Source organism: Paroedura picta, chromosome 10 (genome assembly GCF_049243985.1).
Source record: "Paroedura picta isolate Pp20150507F chromosome 10, Ppicta_v3.0, whole genome shotgun sequence".
NCBI classification, from domain to species: Eukaryota; Metazoa; Chordata; class Lepidosauria; order Squamata; family Gekkonidae; genus Paroedura; species Paroedura picta.
In genome coordinates, this window is record NC_135378.1 from 51,460,096 (window position 1) to 51,479,423 (window position 19,328).

The following is a 19,328-nucleotide window of genomic DNA, read 5'->3' on the forward strand; positions in this document are numbered from 1 at the left end:
TTATTTTCAAGAAGAATGTTTATTGCAGATCTCAATATTAGTTCTAATATGAAATAAAGGGTAATAGAAAATGACAGAGTTGTTAAAAAGGAGTAAAAGGAAACAAATAGGCAGATTACATACAATATATGAAACAAGCATTAAGAGAAAAGATACAACTCCATCTAACCCTTGACTGCACATGTAGCATCACTGCTCTCTATTATTTCGGCTCTTTTTGAACTAAAAGCAGGGACTAATGGAAAAACGAAATAGCAGAAGCATTCTGTGTTGGTGACCTGTAGTTCATCACTTTAGTTGGCTAAATATGTACTCTCTTGTATGTTATGCAACATGCAGCACACTTTCTTTTCCTAACAATTCTTGTTGCTCATAATCATTATTGGCAAGGGATAGGAGGCGCAGGAGAGGGGCAATTTGTGTAGAGCAAGCAATGTTGGAAAAGGCTTATGCAACTGCAATTTTCATACATGTGACAAATTTCCCTTTATTATATTACTCTTGCATCCAAATTCCACATGGTTTGAAGTCATGTGATCTAAACTGCAATTTGACAAAAAGAACTTAGCAATAACCCCCCACACTTTTCACACACGCTAACTTTCACACACACCCTGCACAGAGTTCTTCCACTAGGTCCAGTCTGTAGATGAAGTTGCCTTTCAAGAGCAAGTCAAGAACTAAATTTCAAAGTTGTGTAGAAGAATAATTAGCACTTCCTCTTCTGCTGGGCCCCTTGCAGAAAGCGTGCTGGGTGAGTCTTAAGAATAGTCTGTCTCTCAATACAAGATTTCCAGCACAGTAGATTCATTAATGGTTCCAATGTTATTTGAAATTATAGTTATAGATTAATTTTTCAAAAGATTAAGTATTTCCAAACTGAACTGCCAGTAGAGTGCTAAAAACTACTGCATATACTACCTGCATGCCCTTTCAAACAGCTGTGGACAATCTATGGTAGGACAGGATGAGAAACCGGTACTGGAGGGTAGATTTCCAACTTTGCAGTTGACTTTGTTTACATGAATCCTGCAGTATCATCATGACATGCTGAGATGAGGCGTGTGGAGAGTTTAAGTGGCTCAGAAGCAGAAGGACAAAGTGCCTTGAGCCCAACCACAGAGGATTTGTGTGTGGCAGCATTTCTCATGGTGTTTTGCTCCCCAGCAGCTTTCCCAGATTCTTGACAGCGCTTGTTGCAAAGGATCTGCCTTTCTTTATCTAGAGCTGTGCTCTATAATGCAAAGAAACATTTACTTCACTTAGGGTTATTACTTTCACACAGAACAGCAAACACACACACACACAGATACACATCCTTTGACACATGCACCAGGCTGAAGAAAAGGAGAAGTAACATTGAACATCTTTGCCAAAGTTGTGGGTTCTGTGGATTTTGTGGGCTAGCTTTTTGCATGCAAAGCATTAGCAACAAACAACATGAAAACATGCTATTACAGTGTCAGTGGAATCAATTTTAATGAGCTGCTTTAACAAAAAGGCAATGTCTCATCTGCAAGTCTGGTGAGGCAAAAGCGACCGTGCACTATTAATAAAATGGACACAGCACTTCTTCAATTCTTAGCTCCTCATCTAGATGTGGATTGCCCCAGATGTGGATTAAGATACACACAACTCAGAAAGCACGACAATACCAATGAGGTTGTGCAGGCAGGATCACACTGACATCAAACATAGATCTTTCTTGCAGGATCAGAGTATCAACTATTAAGTAACAATATAGGACTGGATCCAGCATAAGATTTCTGCTTACACAAGTGAAAATACAAGAGAAGGACTGTGAATGTGTAGAATACTGTGGAAGTACTGGTGTGAAAATATAATATACTGAGAGGGAAGTGCTGGTGTTGCACAAAATCTTGTACAAGCAGAACTGTGCAAAGTCCATTTAGGTTTCCATTTGTGCATTGCTGGCATTTCTAGCCACTGTCTAGAAAAATTAACACACTGTGATTAGCAAAAAACAATGAAGTAGCAAAAAGTGTTCTTATGGTTTAGTTGACACACAATAGGGTCACTTTCTGGGTTAGCTGTTCATGACATCATACTGATTTAACATGACATCAAGAATGCTGCTGGCTATGCCAGTGTTTGTCCAAGATATAGCTTCTCTGTATGAAAATCTGGGGTGTTTATGAATACTTAAATAGATGAGTCTTAATTCCATAAATGCATACTAAATTATAGTAGGAAAAGAGAACATAGATATGTACTGCCAAATTACATTTGCAGGTACACATATGTCATCCTAAGTGGAGTTACATTCTTCCAAGCTCACTGGCTTCATTGGACCTGCAGGAATGCAGTTCTGCTCATGATTCATTGCTAGATTCATTATCAAACCCAAACCCATTTAACATATTTTATTGTCAAAACATTATAATCACAAGGACCATGATACAGAATGACATAAAATGACAGGCACTAGCTCATTAATGTGACTTGAAATGGAAATGAAGCATCCAGATTCCAAGATAAAATGTTTACCCATAGCTTTTTTAAGTCACCATCCTCGTAAAAGGAATGTTAACTATAGGCTTTTTATTAAATGCCACTCCTAATTGTGCTAAGAGATTATTAAAACTTTGCCTGGGATTCTGGTGTCTATTACTATAAATGCTATTTTTTAATCCTGGCCAGATTGTTATATCTCAGTGCTTACACTGTAATTGCTGCCACTTTCTGAAGGTCACAGTACTGCATTTATTACTATACTATCCTATAGTAGTGAAATTCCTACTGCAATACAGTTAAATGGCAGAAAAGTCAGAATTAATATACAAAATAGCTTATTGAGACAATGTCACTGGAATTATCACCACTTTAGACATGATGTGGATGCAATATAAAGATGTGTGTGCATTAATTACAATCACTCATAAGAATTACAAGGACTGTGGGAGGGGGTGGGAAAAGGCATCTCATTTTCCCCTGTACCCTCCTCCTACTTTACTTCCTCCCATAGCCCTTTTTCATGCTTCCTTCTTGCCTTCCCACCCATAGACCGACCAACCTTTGTCTGCCCTCTGCCTTCAGTTTTCCCTCATCTCCCCTTACAGCCTTTCCCCTTCTTTTCTATCTACCTAACTTCTTAATCTTCTTGCTACTTTCAACCTCTTTCTTATATCCTCATTCCCCATGTCCTTCTCTCCCTTCCACATTTTACCTTCATCCCCCTATCCTGAGTGGGAGCTAACCATTATGGTCCATGGACAAAGTATGAGCAAACTGCAAAATTAGATGGTAGCAAGTAGCTCGTGACCAATTTGGTAGCTGCCACCAGCCCCAGGTGAGTCACCAGGGAAACATGTGCAAGTTGTGTGAAATCAAGTATCCTGGCTAAGCTGTGCAGTGGTTGAGCCCAGGCAAGTAATGCAAATCAATTACAACAATGTCCAGGTAAGTCGTGCAAATTGCAAGGTGAGTTGTGCAGTAGCTGCCAACAAACCTAGCACAAGTTGAACCACAGAGAATCGCCTCGATGAATCACATTAAAGCTATTGCTGGGCTTGAGTGAATTGTATCAAGTAGCAAAGAGGTTGAAGAAATATAACAATGCAGCCTAATGCTATAAATGTAGTGCTTTCTTCTGCATACAACATATGATATTGGCTCCATACTATATTTGATATTGATCTATACCCTGGAAGGAAGGTACATCATTGAGTGACCACTTCATTACAACTACACTGAACTCAGGCTTACAGTTACTGATAAAGTGATCTCTGCAATTTCCATCTAGAGTCACAGTTAATAAGACTATAACCTCTACAGGGTCTTGAATAAAGCTGTGGCCATTTTAAATGCCAATGAAAAGTGGAGTCTCGTCTTCTTTACCAAAGGTGCCCCCTTGCCTGCCAATAAGACTATAACCTCTACAGGGTCTTTTTTTTCCTGGGATTACAGCTCATCTGCAGTATAAAGATCTGTTCCCTGGGCAGAAAGGGCTACTTTGGACAGGGTTGTGGTAGAGAAGAAACTTTTAAGGCCTCCCCCACAGGTTGTTGTTGAACTGAAAGACTTGAGGCCTATTGCACAGGGTTGTTGTGCAGATGAAACAGAAGACAAAAGAACAGCACCCAGTTTAGTCTGCAGAATAACGCTGTGCAGTGGCCTCAAATTGGCAGAGAGTTGCAAAGAAGAAATACACATGGCTTGGCTGTGTCTAACCTCCGGCCAGAGCAGTATTTTAAGTGAGAAGGGCTTTTCTGTGAATAGAGGATGTGCTGCAGATTTAGTTGGACTGATGGAGCTGGAATACGGAGGATCATCCTCCATTTGAGAATATGACTACCAGGAGAGCTAGGAAAAGATATTGAAACACTCATTTATGAGAAACGTTGGCAATGGCAGCAGAGATTGCTATGAGCAGGAGCAGACTTCATAAAGGTGCTCTTTATGTCTCTGTCTCCAGAAACCTAAAAAGCTGCTCCATTTTAAAAGGAATCTACTTCCAAAGAATGGTAGGAAGAGGCTTTTGTCACAGGTTCAGCCCCAGGGAGAACACAAGTATTAGGAAAGCCTGTTTTTTCTTGCCTTAAGCCTTGGGAAGCTAGTGCCTGCCAGACAGAACAATAGCCTGACGCTATACAAGAGAGGTTTGAGTACATGTTCAAATACACGACACCAAACACAGGGTGAAATGATATGGACAGATAAATGCAATGAAAGAATGTCCTATGCTGCATCTGCATAAGACACACATCCCCACCTCAGACTGCAATCAGGTTACTTCTCCTTTTCTGTCAGACTCCAATGTTTTAATGTGGCAAAAAAGCAGCATAGTTAGTACATACCATTGCCTTGGACCTACTCAGAGGAAAGCAATGCAGGCATTGGGAAAGGAAGCAAAAGAGGAAGCAAGGGACAGACACTAGACTTACTTGAAGCAGAACCAATAGCTTTGCAACATTTAAAAAAAACAACGAACCACATTCTGAAAAAAAGCAGCACTAGAATCATTTCATTGTACAATTTTAAAATCACAAGGAAGAGCAGCAAACCATCCTTTAAATGTAATTTCATTCTTCGACCACACGAGGGCTTCATCTGCCTTAGCTCAAATTTTTCAGTAGAAAAATAGTTTTCTGATTTTTTTTTGCACCATAAGACTTAGAATTTAGTGAAGATATTAATCTTTATGGGTTGGAAGCTGAAACTGGATGCTTACCGCAGAACTGAAACTGTGTTTGTAACTAAGTATAAATAAATAAAATAAAATAAAATAACTGTGCTATCTTGTGTAGTCCATGTCCTCCTCTTAAACATTTATTTCCTGATTTCCCTAACATGTCATGGGTTTTGTAACAAAAATGAAATGTATTTGTTAGGCCCCTTTGGAAATTATCCTCTTTTGATTCCCATCTAATAAATGCAACTAATGACAAAAAAAAAAAACAGATCCCAAACAGACTGTTCTCTGTATATTTTCTCAGAGTTCAATGTGTCTTAGCTTCCAGTAAGCATGCCTAAGATTTTTTAACAAGGAAGGAGATAAGGCAGAGAAAATGGGATGTTAAACAAGTGTATGGGGGATGCTTCATTGACTGGAAGTAATATGAGCAGGCCAGAGATTGAGAAAACTCCACACCAATAAAAAAACCATAAGCTACATTATTCTGAAGCTTAAAAGGACGTGCAAACTGGAGAGCAGCTAAGAGTTAGAATTCAAATCACTCTATTTAATAATGTATTTGATACCAGGTTTCTGCTTCAGGTTTATCCATAGTCTCAACAATACAAAGTATGAAGCTTTGAGGTTCCTCAGACTGTCAAGTCAAACTGTCAAACAAAATGCAAGCAACAGTATCAGCCTAAAATAGTTTGCCCTTTCTGCTCTTAGAATCATAGAGTTGGAAGGTTCTCCAAGGTCACCTAGTCCAACCCCCTGCTTATATTTGGTTCTAATTTATTTTTAAAAACCCAACACTATATTTAAAGCTATCATGCATCACAAACACAGCCACACAAACAGGTCTACATCCTGAAACTAGGCAATATAATCTTTCCACATATCCAGAGTTTTCCAATCTAAAATAGGATTTCACAAGTCCTATTGGCACGTCATGGACCATTGTGCTGCATGTTAGGGAAGCAATGCAAATAGAAACTGACCACTAACTTAAGCATCATCTTTAAGAACTTCAGTGCCAAAAGGCTGTATTTTTTGATACAAAAATTCATTACAGTCACAGCGATAACAGTTGAAAGTCAACCATGGCCGGGCTGAACAACAATAGAGATAGAATTGTTTGCTGAGAGTCATAACTTGTAATTATTCAGAATAATCTGAATATGAAAAGTCATTATAATTCCTTTCCAAGTACTGTTCTTAAAAATGCATGCGCATGCCCATACATTCAATGTGAGAAGAATACAGACACAATGATGAATGTGCACTGTTAATTTTTTCATTGGAGGGATTTAACGCAATTCTGTTTTTGAGGATTAAATGGCTGATAGGTTAGTGAAGAATTAATAACAAAGATGTATTTGCTTACCATGATGACAGAAACCCCTGCAGTTGGGTTATTCTGTTTGGGTAGTGAGTTGTTAAAGTGCTGCTTTAATTTACCTGTTACTTCAGCTTGCATATTATTCTCCTGGGAGGCATCATCCTAGTTAAAGGAGGTGGGTGGGAAAAACAACAGCAACAGACATTTTAATACAGCCATTTCTTTTATTGTGGAGTGGGATGAATAGCTAGCCTGGACAGAGATTTCTATTCCTCTGTGACTTAGCAGCCTGTTCAGTTTGAGGAAAATTCTAAAAGTCAATACAGATGAAATTGTTGGAATACCAAGGCTTAAATTAGTAATGCTACTGTCATTACTGACATCTTTGCTATGATACAGGTCTTTTGCTCCAACATGCTAATGAACAAAAGAAAAAGTGTTTATATGCCAAACTGATTCCCCAGACACTTGTGCCTCTTTTAACTGACTAATTCAGTTCAGCACACTATACAAAAAGGACTCCCTAAAATGTGTAGATGATCACCCCAAACCCTCCAGGGGTCCCATGCAGAAAAACGGGCTTCAGGACAGAAAAATCTATGGCCCACCTGTCTTGCACTTCAACTAAATGAAAATCTTCCTCCAAAGGAGGAAACGTTTAATCTGTCAGAGGAATACTCAGTCAGTGAAAAGCTGCCTTTATCTAGTTAGATGCCACTCCAAATGCCCAGCTATTCCATACTTATCAACCATTGTGGACAATTGAACTTTAAGTTCTCTTCCTATCCAGCAAATCACTTGCAATGCTAGAAGGACTGACTGATCATAATTGTTGATGAACCAAGAAAGTATTCAATGCCACCAGCTGGAAGACTCGACATTATTGCTGTCTCACTGTGAACAACTCCAGATGATACAGGCGAACCACCAGTCATCTTTGCCTCTTCTGCACTCAGTGAATACAACACATGCAATTTTTCTATTAGGATCAATCCTTGTGAACCACTTTAAAACAGCACCTTCCTTAATGCCTAATTTGGGGTAGGGCATAGAGCTCCCATGAGTAGTGTCTCACACAAACTCATACTGTCACAAAGAGCAAGAGTCTAGTAGCACCTTAAAGACTAACATGGCTACCCATCTGGATCTATTTCCATTTTAAAACATACACTGTAGAAGAGAGAATGCTGGTAAATCGCAGCATGTTGAGTCATGACATATAGTTAGGGTTTCACCATTAGCTGTAGTCCAGAAGAGAAGGGCTTTAAACTCAGTGTGAACTTCTTTAGAATTAACTGTCTAAAAGTGTAGTGTTAAGAAAGTCAGTTACTAACCGACACCCAGGGATGGTTTAAGATTTGAGATGCTGTATATCGTGCTTCCACATTTACTTGTAACATCAGGCTAATTAACTCCTGAGGAAAAAGAGAGAGAAAATGAACACCACTGATATTCCTTTCCCTTAATGATACTGTTAATTTAATAAGAGCTTTAAGCCTGAATATTAATATGGCCCATTATGCACGGGGGGAATAGTGCACATTTGGGGTGGAATGGCGGCGACTAAAATCACCGATAACGCACGGTCCCGGCTGCAACCAGCCACAGATTCAGTGCATGCCGCCGAAAAAGCCGCGTTAGCGAAATGCGGAAGAAAGCGCAGCTTCCGGGTGACCGGGGCGCAACCAGAAGCGGCGCCAGGGTCGCCGCATGCATAATCGGTTACTCTGGGTTTTGCCGCTGTTGCGTCCCGTCCCGTGCATAAGAGGTTTGCTTCGCTTCTTCCCCCTCCATGTTTTCCATGTGACCTGAAATTGCTGTTTCGGCAGCCATGCATAATGGGCCTATGAGAAGCTGCTTTTGCAGTAAATCTTATATTCTAATAGTGAAGTCTGCCAAATTTTGCCTGGAGATCACCTGGAATTTTAACTGCTTTCCAGCTGACAAAGAGGAGTTCCCCTGTAGTAAATGGTTGCTTTGGAGGGTGCGCCCTTTACCCTGCTGTAGTTGCTCCCTTCCTTAAACCTCGCCTGTCCAAGGCCCCACCCCCAAACAATTAGGAACTTCCCAAGTTGGTGCTGACAATCCTGGGGGGGGGGGGTTCTGTAGCTCGGAAACCTGTTGTGATTCCAGGAGATCAACCCTCACCTGAAGGTTGGCAACACTAAAAGGGGAAGATGGAGAGACAAGGGAGAGACTATGGGGTCTTTCAGGAAAGGAAAAGAGAAAATAGCATTCAGCAGGGAAGGAGATACCTCCTGCAAATCCTAGTGGGCTTCCACTTGTTTTCTTCTAATTTCATTTCTCCTATACTCCAAATTGACATTCTCCCAAACAAAATCAGAGTCCAGTAACACCTTTAAAACCAACAAGGATTTATTCAAGGTGTGAGCTTTCGAGTGCAAGCACTCTTCCTAAGACTATGAACTACCATCGTAACAGTGGGAATATAAAGCAAATGTTCATTCTATTAAATTAGTAAACTGTGTCACGTCTAAATTCAGCCATATGATCATTCTTTGCTAAAACTGCCGATCAATCCCCTTGAATTCAGTTATAATTCACAAAAACATATGAGAAAGAAAACTGTCTATGTAGAAGACTGCATGCACTCAAAAGCTCATGCCTTGAATAAATATTTGTTGGTCTTAAAGGTGATACTGAACTCTGATTTTGTTGTGCTACTTCAGACCAGGCTACCCCTGAAATTCTCCCAAACAGTTGTCCCTGCTCCTTTGAAAAAGTGCAATCAGAACAAGGTGATTCCTCAATGCTTATGTAGCTTCATTAACAGCACCTCAAATCCCATTATTTTTGCAGCTATGTGTGAAGGACTTTCACGCCCCGATCCAAATCAGTTGTTCGGTAGAAGCAGCAGCACCTTAGCAGCACCTCACTCCAAATTCCCAGTTGATATTTTCCAGAGATTTCATAAAGATGTTAAGAACATGGGGGGCAATATGTACTCTAGAACCAGTTGAGAGCCAGTTTGGTGTAGTGGTTAGGAGTGTGGACTTCTAATCTGGCATGCCGGGTTCAATTCTGCGCTCCCCCACATGCAACCAGCTGGGTGACCTTGGGCTCACCACGGCACTGATAAAACTGTTCTGACCGGGCAGTGATATTAGGGCTCTCTCAGCCTCACCCACCTCACAGGGTGTCTGTTGTGGGGAGAGGAATGGGAAGGCGACTGTAAGCCGCTTTGAGCCTCCTTCGGGTAGGGAAAAGCGGCATATAAGAACCAACTCTTCTTCTTCTTCTTCTTCTTCTAGAAAGGTCTCACCATAGAAATATCATTCTGGCTAAATAAGGACATAACCATTTAAGCTGTTAAGAGGGACATCCTCATAGATCAGATGACAACACACAAAGACAGGCATGTTAAGTAGGCACTAAATCTTGGTGAAGTTTTTCTGAATTATTAAAACTAAAGATAGCAGTAATAATGGGAGAGCTACAAATCAATTGCTTCTTGTTCCCAGAACACTGCCTCTCTGGTTCTCTATATTTTCCTTGGAGGCTCAGAAAATTATATTGAGAATTAGAAGTTAGACAATTACCTGAAATTTTAATTAATGCAAAATACTGTACCAACAACATTAATTCAGGAACCCAGAAGAGTAAGCCTAACTGTAAAGGATAGGAACCTCGAACTGTAGAGGACAGGAGGCCTCCTGAGGGATATCATAAATCTCTCCCTGACATCCGGGAGGCAATAGTTTGCCCCCTACTGAAAAAACCATTGCTGGATCTGCAGGACCCCACCAACCTCTGCCTGGTCTCGCATCTTGCAATTCTGGGGAAGGTCATTGAGAGGGCTGCCATGGACCAGCTCCTGGCATTCTGGGAGGAAGCTTCAGCCCTGGATCCATATCAGTCGGGCTTCTTTCCTGGCCATAGGGTGGAGACTGTGCTGGTTGCCTTGATGGATGACCTCCAGTTGGATCAGGGTGGCTTGGCTACCCTGTTTTTGGATCTGTTGGCCATGTTTGACATGGTCAACCATGAGCTGTTAGCCCACCACTTTACCGGCATGGGAATTTGGGGGACAGTCTTATAGGGCTGATCTTCTTTCTCCAGAACCAGGCACAGAGAGTAGCTGTGGAGGAAGAGTTGCCATGCCCCTTTGCACTTCCTTGTGGAGTGCCACAGGGAGTAATACTCTCCTCCATGGTCTTCAACATCTATATGCACCCTCTGGCACAGCTGGTCCAGAGTTTGGGACTGGGCTGTCACCAATATATGGATGACACCCAGCTCCAGCTCTTGATGCACGGCTGACTGGACTCTCTCCTGGAAACATTTGCCGGATGTTTGGAAATGTTGTCTGGATGGCTCCAAGATGGAGGTCCTGTGGCTGGGCAGAAGGGGACAGGAAGTGCGCCTCCCCTCCTTGGATAGGGTGCAGCTCGTAGCTGTGATTACCACTAGGAATTTGGTGGTGATCTTCGATGGCTCCTTGTCTATGGAGATGCAGATCACCAGAGTAGCCCAGGTAGTGTTCCAAGCCAGACTACTAGTGCCCTACCTGTCCATGGAGCACAAGGCCACAGTGATCCATGCAACAGTCACTTCCAGACTAGACTTTTGTCACTTGCTCTACACAGGCCTTTCCTTGTCTTTGATCTAGAAATTACAGTTGGTGCAAAATGTGGCTGCTAGATCACTAGATCATCGTGGAGGACCCATATCCAGCCAGTGCTGAGCAGCTACATTGGTTGTCAATTGTGTACCCAGGTCAAGTTCAAGGTTTTGGTACTTACCACGGTCTGGAGCCTGCATATCTGAAGGAGTACTTGTCTCCTTATGCCCCCCTCGCAGGGCTCTTTGCTCTGCAAGCTTGAATCTGCTGGTGTTCCCTGGCTCATAGGAGGCATGCCTGGCCTCAACCAGGGACAGGGCCTTTTCAGTCCTGATCCCAACCTGGTGGAATGAGCTCCTGGAAGAGCTGAGGGCCCTGATGAAGCTATCACAGTTCTGCAGGGCCTGCAAGACATAGTTCTTCCAGGCATTTGGTTGAGGCCAGGCCATGGAAGATCTAGGTCCCTCCTCCAGGGGCCCTTCAGATGCCCTGTCCATCTAGGGCATGGGATGCCTCCCCTAAGTTTGGTGGGTGGTGTGTACTGGGAGTGGACTGGTGAGCTGGGAGGGAATATATTGGATTAAGTTGCTTAGAGATTGTAATTTTACTGTTGTTTTTATCAGATTTGCTGTAAATTGCCACTAACCGGTGTGGTTCCAGAGTGGCAGTCAATAAATTTTAAAATAAAAAATGGTTGCATAAATTCAAGCCCCATCATCATTAATACAACCCAATACCTTGGCAGAGTCAGTGATGTTATCCCAGTATGGAGAAGGAAATTCTAGCTTTCCAACAAGGATCTGATCAAACAGATCTTCTTGAACATTGTTCTCACTGTGGATCAAGGCAATAACAATTCAGCATACCAGTTAAAAATAACATACTTAAACTTTGAAAAATTATTAATCAGATCACAGAAATTTGCCCTTAGTTTTCACTTTTTCACATTGGACTTAAAGTAGCTGAAATGTATGTGAAGAGAACAACTGGACAGAAGAGGATTTTTTCTAGCTGCTTCAAATCCAAATAGGGTACGTATGAACACCATATTAGTACATAAAGATCTTCACTAATCCAGTTTGATGCAGTGGTTAGCATGCTGGCCACAGGCTCAAGTATGCATATATCCATGGATCTCAGTGGTTGATCTTGGGCCAGCCAGTCCCAGTCTAACCTAATTCATATGAGTATAAAATAAAAGATGGAATAACCATGCAGGGAAGGGTATGATAAAAGATCTGACAGTTATTTTCTATAATCGGTGTCCATGGACATACATATCTGTATGAGTATGAGTATGCATGCACACACACACCGAAACAGAGCCATGAATCCTTGAACTTGCAGACTTTGGCTACGTAATATTCACCATTGTGAATATTTTGTATTTATCCCTGACTAAGGATGGGCATAAACCAGAAAATCCAAGTTTGGTTTGGAGTGTTCTTGAACTAAATATGCAAACTGAACCTAGCCCAAAGCCCCGAAACAAACTGGCAACTTGTTCCCCCCTCCCTTTCAAACAAAGGGAAGAAAAAGAGACTCCTAAAATAGCTGACAGCCATTTCAGGCTGACAGCAGACGCCCTGTTTCCTGTTTCTAAGTGGGAAAGAACTAAATCAATTGTTGAAATGGCTTCCGGTCAGTTTAGCGTGACAACAGGGTGGGCACATCTGTCTGCTGTCAGTCTGAAATGCCAACCAAGCAATACCCTTGAACCAAACTGGTCACAGTTCCAGGTAATATTTGAGGGACATAAACCAGGGTACTTTCCTGGGAAAATGTGGGTTGTGTCCCAGTTTGTGACTAAATAGTGGAATGTCTGCCCTGGATAGTCCAAACTAGTCTCATCAAATCTTGGAAGCTAAGCAGGATCAGCTCTGGTTAGTACTTGGATAGGATACCACCAAGGAAGTCCATGGTTGCTATGCAGAGGGAGACTATGGCAAGCACCTCTTTCCTTGAAAAACCCTGCATGGTTGCCCTTAAGTCCACTATGACCTGACAGCACTTTCCACCAACAAACAGGTGAGAGGGTATACAAATAATTTCTATCTGCAAACTGAGGCAAGTTTTGGGAAAACAAAATTATTTTCCTTTACAATGCAAGCAGGAATAGCTACAAAAAGCTAATAATGCCAGAAGAGGAGTTGTTGATCGATTCCTTCCACCTTTCAGAGTTGTGTGTTCATAGATGTCTTTATAGAAACTACCTTGCTATTGGAAATGGTACAGTAAAATTAGTGCTAGTTTCCATAGCTTACAGAATATGATGCAATATCTGTCCCTCAAATTTGTAGGATATGTGTTTATTTACAATAAATACATGGTTATATTTCACACATTCACTTGCAGAATCATGAATAATTTGCATGACAGGCATGTCTTAACTAAGCTAAATTAAGTACATTTGGTTCTAGCCACTTAACCAACCAAAAATTTACAGTTACTAAAATTAAATGTCTTAAATACAGTTTACAATGTATTGACCTTCTGAGGTCATATGGATATTCAGTATATGGATTACAAAATGTGCTAGTCCAACTCACACCGCTAGAGGGCAAGCTCTGCATGCTTAATACAATAAAGCTAGGTACTGAAGCATGACATTCAAGAAGACTATAAAAATGGACAAATCAGTTTTGTGTTGGAAATTATGCCTACCTCTGTTAAAATAATATAATCTACTCAACTCTTCCTATAAACATATTGCTTTTTTCCTGAATATACTGATGGCAGATGAACTAAAAGCATTGGGATTATCTGAACGTGAGGAAGGAATGAAGATGGAACGAAGCCAGCTGAAATAGGAAAAAGAATGGAGATATATTTATAATAAAAATACAGGAATGTTGTGGGTAGGGAAAAACAATACTTTTTTACAATCTTACCTACGAAATGGTGGAAACCCACATAGCAATATATAAGTAATGACCCCCGCAGCCCAAATGTCCACCTTTAAGCCATAACTGTAAAAAAGAAGAAGTGAATGTGTAATGTCTTTTACATATGCTGCAAGATATTTCTTATTAAAATTTCAGATTTACAGGAATGAAAATGTATATGATTTTTTTTAAGTTGTAAGTATTTAGCCAATGACAGATTTTCTGCAAAGCCTGATGTATCTTGTGGAGTGAATCCAATTAGGCAATGTATTATACAGAATATAGTAAAATGTTAATTATCTGCATATCAAGTATTCATACCTAATTATGTTGCATTCTGACCATACCAAGAATGATGTTAACTCCAGTGACGATAAGTGGAGGGAATTACCCAAGCCGCCATTTGGCGGGTGAAGGGTGGGGCAGGACAGGTGTGGTTCTGGCTGCCAGGCAGCATGATGCTAGCTTGTGCTGCAGGTGGGTGGCAGCACAAGCTGTGTGGGAGGTGGGGCTTGGTGTCCACTCAGGACGCTGTAGTCTGTTCCCTGTCTCTTTGTTGGCCAGCAGGCAAGTGAACCACCAACCCTCCCTGTTTTTATATGAAAACATATGCCATGTATTGTTGTCACAGCAGGTTATGCATATAGAAATGAGCCTGTTTTGTAGGAAGCCGGTGTGCAATTAACCTCCCTGCTAGGTTTGGGGCCTCCTTAAGGTGGTAGTAACAAGCAAGGAGCCTACCCAGCAGGGTAAGTCAATGTAGCTCATTCATTACAAAGAGAGGTTTGCACCCTTTGGCCCCCAGCCTGGGTCGTCTCCCATCTTAGTGAAATCCAAATAAGGAATTTGCATATTCCCGGTGGGGAACAATGATGTACTCCTTTGGGGTGTGGACTGTGGGTTGCAATCAGTGGGCTGCACAAGTCAGGCTCATACCTATGCTATGCCAACCCTCCAGTGGGGAGGAGTTTTGAATAAAGCTGTAGCTATTTATAAGCCAAGAATATTTGAGTCGCATATTTCTTTCAAACAGAACTGGCCTTCTACCAGCCAAATATAATCCATTTTAAATACATATTCTCACCCAGTCTCTGCAATAATTTCTGGAGCCACGTAAGTTGGTGTGCCACAGACTGTATACAGTGGTCCTTCAACCACTGTGGCTAGTCCAAAGTCGCCCAACTTCAATGACTTAGTTCCATCCGAATACTCACAGACCTGGAGAGGTAGGATGAAAATAAAGTTGGTTTAATAATTTATATATGGAAATATAGATGTGGCAATACTGGTATATTACTATATTGCTGTAAGATTACTGCCATAAAGTCTGTGAATTTCATGGTGCAAATAAATACTTTACAGTAATATCACCCCATCTAAAAGAAATGTTGAGTGTATGAACATGTTACCAATGATGCTAAGCAGTGAACAGAATCAAAGACTTAACAGGGAAGGTGAAAATGTTATAACAAAGTTGGCAATATATTAGTAGAAAATGAAGAGTGATGATAAAGGCTTCAGTAAAGAGTGAGCAAGTACAATATGACCATAAACCCACCCTCATTTGCAGAAAAATGTGAGCCCATAAACTGATATGAGACAAATATGTCTATGAATTCTAGATCCTTCAGTCTGAAAAGCATGAACCACAAACAGACCTAGAAACATATCCTCTCTTTAATGCAGGGCATGTTAACAGAAAAATGAAACATACAATTAATTGATTCTGCTGAGAGTGGCATTCAGAAACCCAAATCTATCACATAAGATTCAAAAAGGAATTTGTAAACCATGTGAGAAAACAGCATGTAATTGTGTTAACAGTCATCCATTTTGTAACAAAGGATCAAATCATGAGAGTAGTGTGTGCAGGGAGGTGTTTGCTGAACAAGATGGGTACTACCTATACCTATACCCTCAAAAATATGCACATTTTTATATTAGATAATCCAGATTCTTTACATGTGACTACCTTTGAAGAATGTCAGAAACGTCAACTGGTCTACAATGAACCAGCCGGATTACTGGCTGGTGTGAATCTGAGAAGATATCACATAAATCTTAGGAGAACCGTCTTAGCTGCTTATTCATTTTCTAGCACAATTTAACGTACTGTTTTTAATATTTAAACTCCTAAATTGTTTGAGAACAGGATTCTTGAATTGCTGCCATACTAACCTGTCTATCAGGTGAATAGATCCAGCCTTTATTCCCAGGTACTTGGAAATCACACTAAATTACAGCAAGTAGTTGAGTTAGCTGCCCTATATTCAACTTCCTGCTTAGGACAAGAAATTCACTAAGTGACCATGAATGAGACAATCTTTTTAGTGTTTTTTGTTGTTCAAAAGAAGTGGTGCTAGAACTTATATGAGAATGTGCCAATTGCTACCAATTGCCCCCTCGAGACATTGAAGGGCCCTGAAAAAGGCGCCAGTACTTAGTTCTGATGCAAATCAGGAAATGTTTTACATGTCTTGTTTTAACCAATCTCACAGGATTATTGTGAAAAGCAAACATAAAAAAAAAAACTAAAAAGCAGCATCACTAGTTAATTCATCAGCCCCTTCAAGGAAGGGCAATATCTTAATGTCAACAGCAAATGAACCTGTGATGCTGATTTTTAAATGTTCTGGTTTTAAAAAGGTTTATGGTTTTCTGAATATTGGTTTCTATTTCTGTTGGCAATTTATTTTAATTGACTTTATTTGAATTTTATTACTGAATATTCTGAATATCACCTTTAATGTCTATTACTCACAAAACAGCACATACCTCTTATCCCTTGTATTATTTTCACATAGTAATGAAGAACTAGCAAAAGCAAATCAGACAGCTGGATGATTAACCAACTAAATGTATTGCTAGGATAAGAAATCATTTACATTATGAGCTACTTCTGTCATCTAACAAAGTAAAAGTCTACTGCAATCATGGATAAAGACTTGTCTACCATTTAATCTCTTTAGTAAAAAGAACATATGTCCCTATTTATATACCTGATTACTAATGAGAGATTAAGGTGTCAGATTACCCTAAGAGGTCCCATTTACTAAGTTCCTGATCTCACTATTACTGATTTAAAGACATATTTTGCTTCTAAAATATTTTGCCTCCACCAGTGAACAATCAAAATCTACTGTTTCCCCATAGTGATTCTTTTTCACTAACAGAAACATTGCCAAGAATTTCTGAAATGGTCACAACATCTGCAGTCAGTGTTACTTGCAGATATGGAAACCAGTTTGTAAGAAAACAGTATTTTTCCAGATTTCTCATTATATCCCTCCTGCCATCTCCCCATCCAAATTAAACTAGCAACCATGTTAAGTCTGTTGTAGCGGATAGAAGCAAGAGACTTTTAACACTAAAGACAAATCAACCTTCATATTTATTATATAGAGGTGGAAATATACTTCCAACTATCTAGATGCCCCCTGAGTTACCCCCTTCTTGTGGTCAATAAACAGTCAGGTCATTAATAACAACAAATATTTTTACAAGTTTATCACGCTGCCTATAGACACACTGCTTCTAATAGTGACCTTGATAGCTTCATGCTTAGCTTAAAACACTGAAACATGGACATCAACTGAGTAGATGGAAGACTTTGCATACTTTGTGGGAGGACTCTCTAACTACACAGAAAATCAGCTTGGTTTACAGACAGCTGTACAAAAAGCCAGCCTTCTAGATTAAGAGATCAGAAGTATGATGTTAGTAGTTTAGGGAATTTGCTAATACTCCAGTAACTTCACAGTTTTCTAAACTCAAACCACCTGAGTATAACTAAGATAATCTAGAAGTAGTATGTGTTGCTTGTGCTCAAACTACACCTTACTGGTTACTGGGAGCTTCATGCAGCAAACAACTTTAAGGCATCTCCTTATACCTTACTATTAATAGGTATTAAAAAGCTTGTTTTCTTGACAGGCTCCAAAAATAATTTCCTTCACAGACAATATAACCATTCAATGAGACTAAATAGCAATATTTTTGAACAATTCAGAAGCATTTGTTAATTCCAGTTGGCTCTTCCAAAGAACTTAATTTATTTTGCATTTGAAGTCTTTGATGCTAACTAGGAATGAAATCCTGCTTACCCAAGACACAATCAGCAATCAAAATGTAAATAGGGATAGAACTTGGGTACTGTCAAAGAGGCAGATCATGTGACCAAAAGCTATTAATGTTTCATGAAAAGTGATTAACTTCAAGCACACAATTATTAAATTCATGCACCTCAAAACCCAGCATTGCTTCCTAACACATGCATGCATTTACATTAATGTAGAAGAGAAGTGGGATAACATACTAGAAGATTCTCTGGCTTGATATCTCTGTGTACAATATTGAGACCATGGAGGTATTTCAATGCACTGGCTAGATTGTAGACCATTGCACTTCCATCACGCTCTGTGTATTTTGTGGAGGAAGTGATAGCATCAAAAAGGTCTCCTCCCTGTAAGAGACCAAAAAACCCAGTACATTTCATCAACTTTTCTCACTGTTGAGAAGATGACATTTAGCTTGCATAATATATCAATATATCAAAAATACATTCGTATATCAAAAAATTCATGTAAGAATGCCTTAAGCTGAATTAGTTATAATAGCTTAGTTAGAACTGTATCAAAGATTTCTATAAATGTTTCTATTAGGCTGGCAAAAAAACATCATAATGGGTTCAATCCATTAAAAGTTAGCATTCTTAACAGAAACATGATTTATACAGCATGTACAACATATATGAGACCAAATTAACATATTTTCTAGCCACAGAGTTATTCCTGAAAGCTATTTCTACATTTTCATTTTCATGACAGCATACAAATGCAATTTCCACGTATTGATTCTGTGCACTACTGCGTATCTCAAAAGCAACAATAAATGGTCTGTAAGAAGCAGAACTGGATATATTTGGCCATAATTTACAGTAAATCTTGTGCATGGCTACTGAGTGCAATCCTACTGAAATCAATTAATTCCAACGTGTGAATTTACACAGGACTGTATTGTTAGAGAGTTGAATTACTGTGGGCTGAAGGAGACTCTAAAAAGATACATCGACATAGTCATAAAATCTTCTATTACTTCATATTCAATAACAATAAACTTCCCACCTTGACCAATTCCATCACCAGATAAAGCTCGGTTGTGGTATCCATCTCCTCTATTAGCATAATGATATTGGGGTGTTTCACTCGGCGCAGTATTGATACTTCATTTTCAATCAAATGTTCCTGTTCATTGTTAGGGTGGTCAGGAAGAAAAGAAAAGCAATCTTCTTTAACAACTTTTCCAAATATGATTTAGGAGACAACTGAGCTTCCTATAGAGAATGGTACTTTCCAACACTATTCTTCTCTGCATTATTTACTGTGC

General features: G+C 39.9%; 1 protein-coding gene across 5 annotated transcripts in view; it reads right to left on the reverse strand.

Annotated features, from left to right (window-relative positions):
• Positions 1-19,328, reverse strand: part of DCLK2 (doublecortin like kinase 2) — a 76,768-nt gene continuing 57,440 nt past the window's right edge. For 2 of the 5 annotated variants that reach the window (XR_013224743.1, XR_013224742.1), the window contains 9 exons: positions 19,067-19,186; positions 18,259-18,405; positions 15,028-15,161; positions 13,950-14,027; positions 11,796-11,892; positions 7,811-7,891; positions 6,522-6,638; positions 5,722-5,802; positions 1,085-1,234 (listed from right to left, as the gene is read on the reverse strand). Coding sequence is in view for 3 of the 5 variants with exons in the window: in XM_077300125.1 (XP_077156240.1) it covers positions 1,019-1,234; positions 6,522-6,638; positions 7,811-7,891; positions 11,796-11,892; positions 13,950-14,027; positions 15,028-15,161; positions 18,259-18,405; positions 19,067-19,186 (990 nt within the window). In the remaining 2 variants the exon portion in view is untranslated. Of the gene's footprint in view, positions 1,235-5,721; positions 5,803-6,521; positions 6,639-7,810; positions 7,892-11,795; positions 11,893-13,949; positions 14,028-15,027; positions 15,162-18,258; positions 18,406-19,066; positions 19,187-19,328 lie in introns of all 5 variants that reach the window. The other 3 variants (XM_077300125.1, XM_077300124.1, XM_077300126.1) reach the window with 2 other exon arrangements.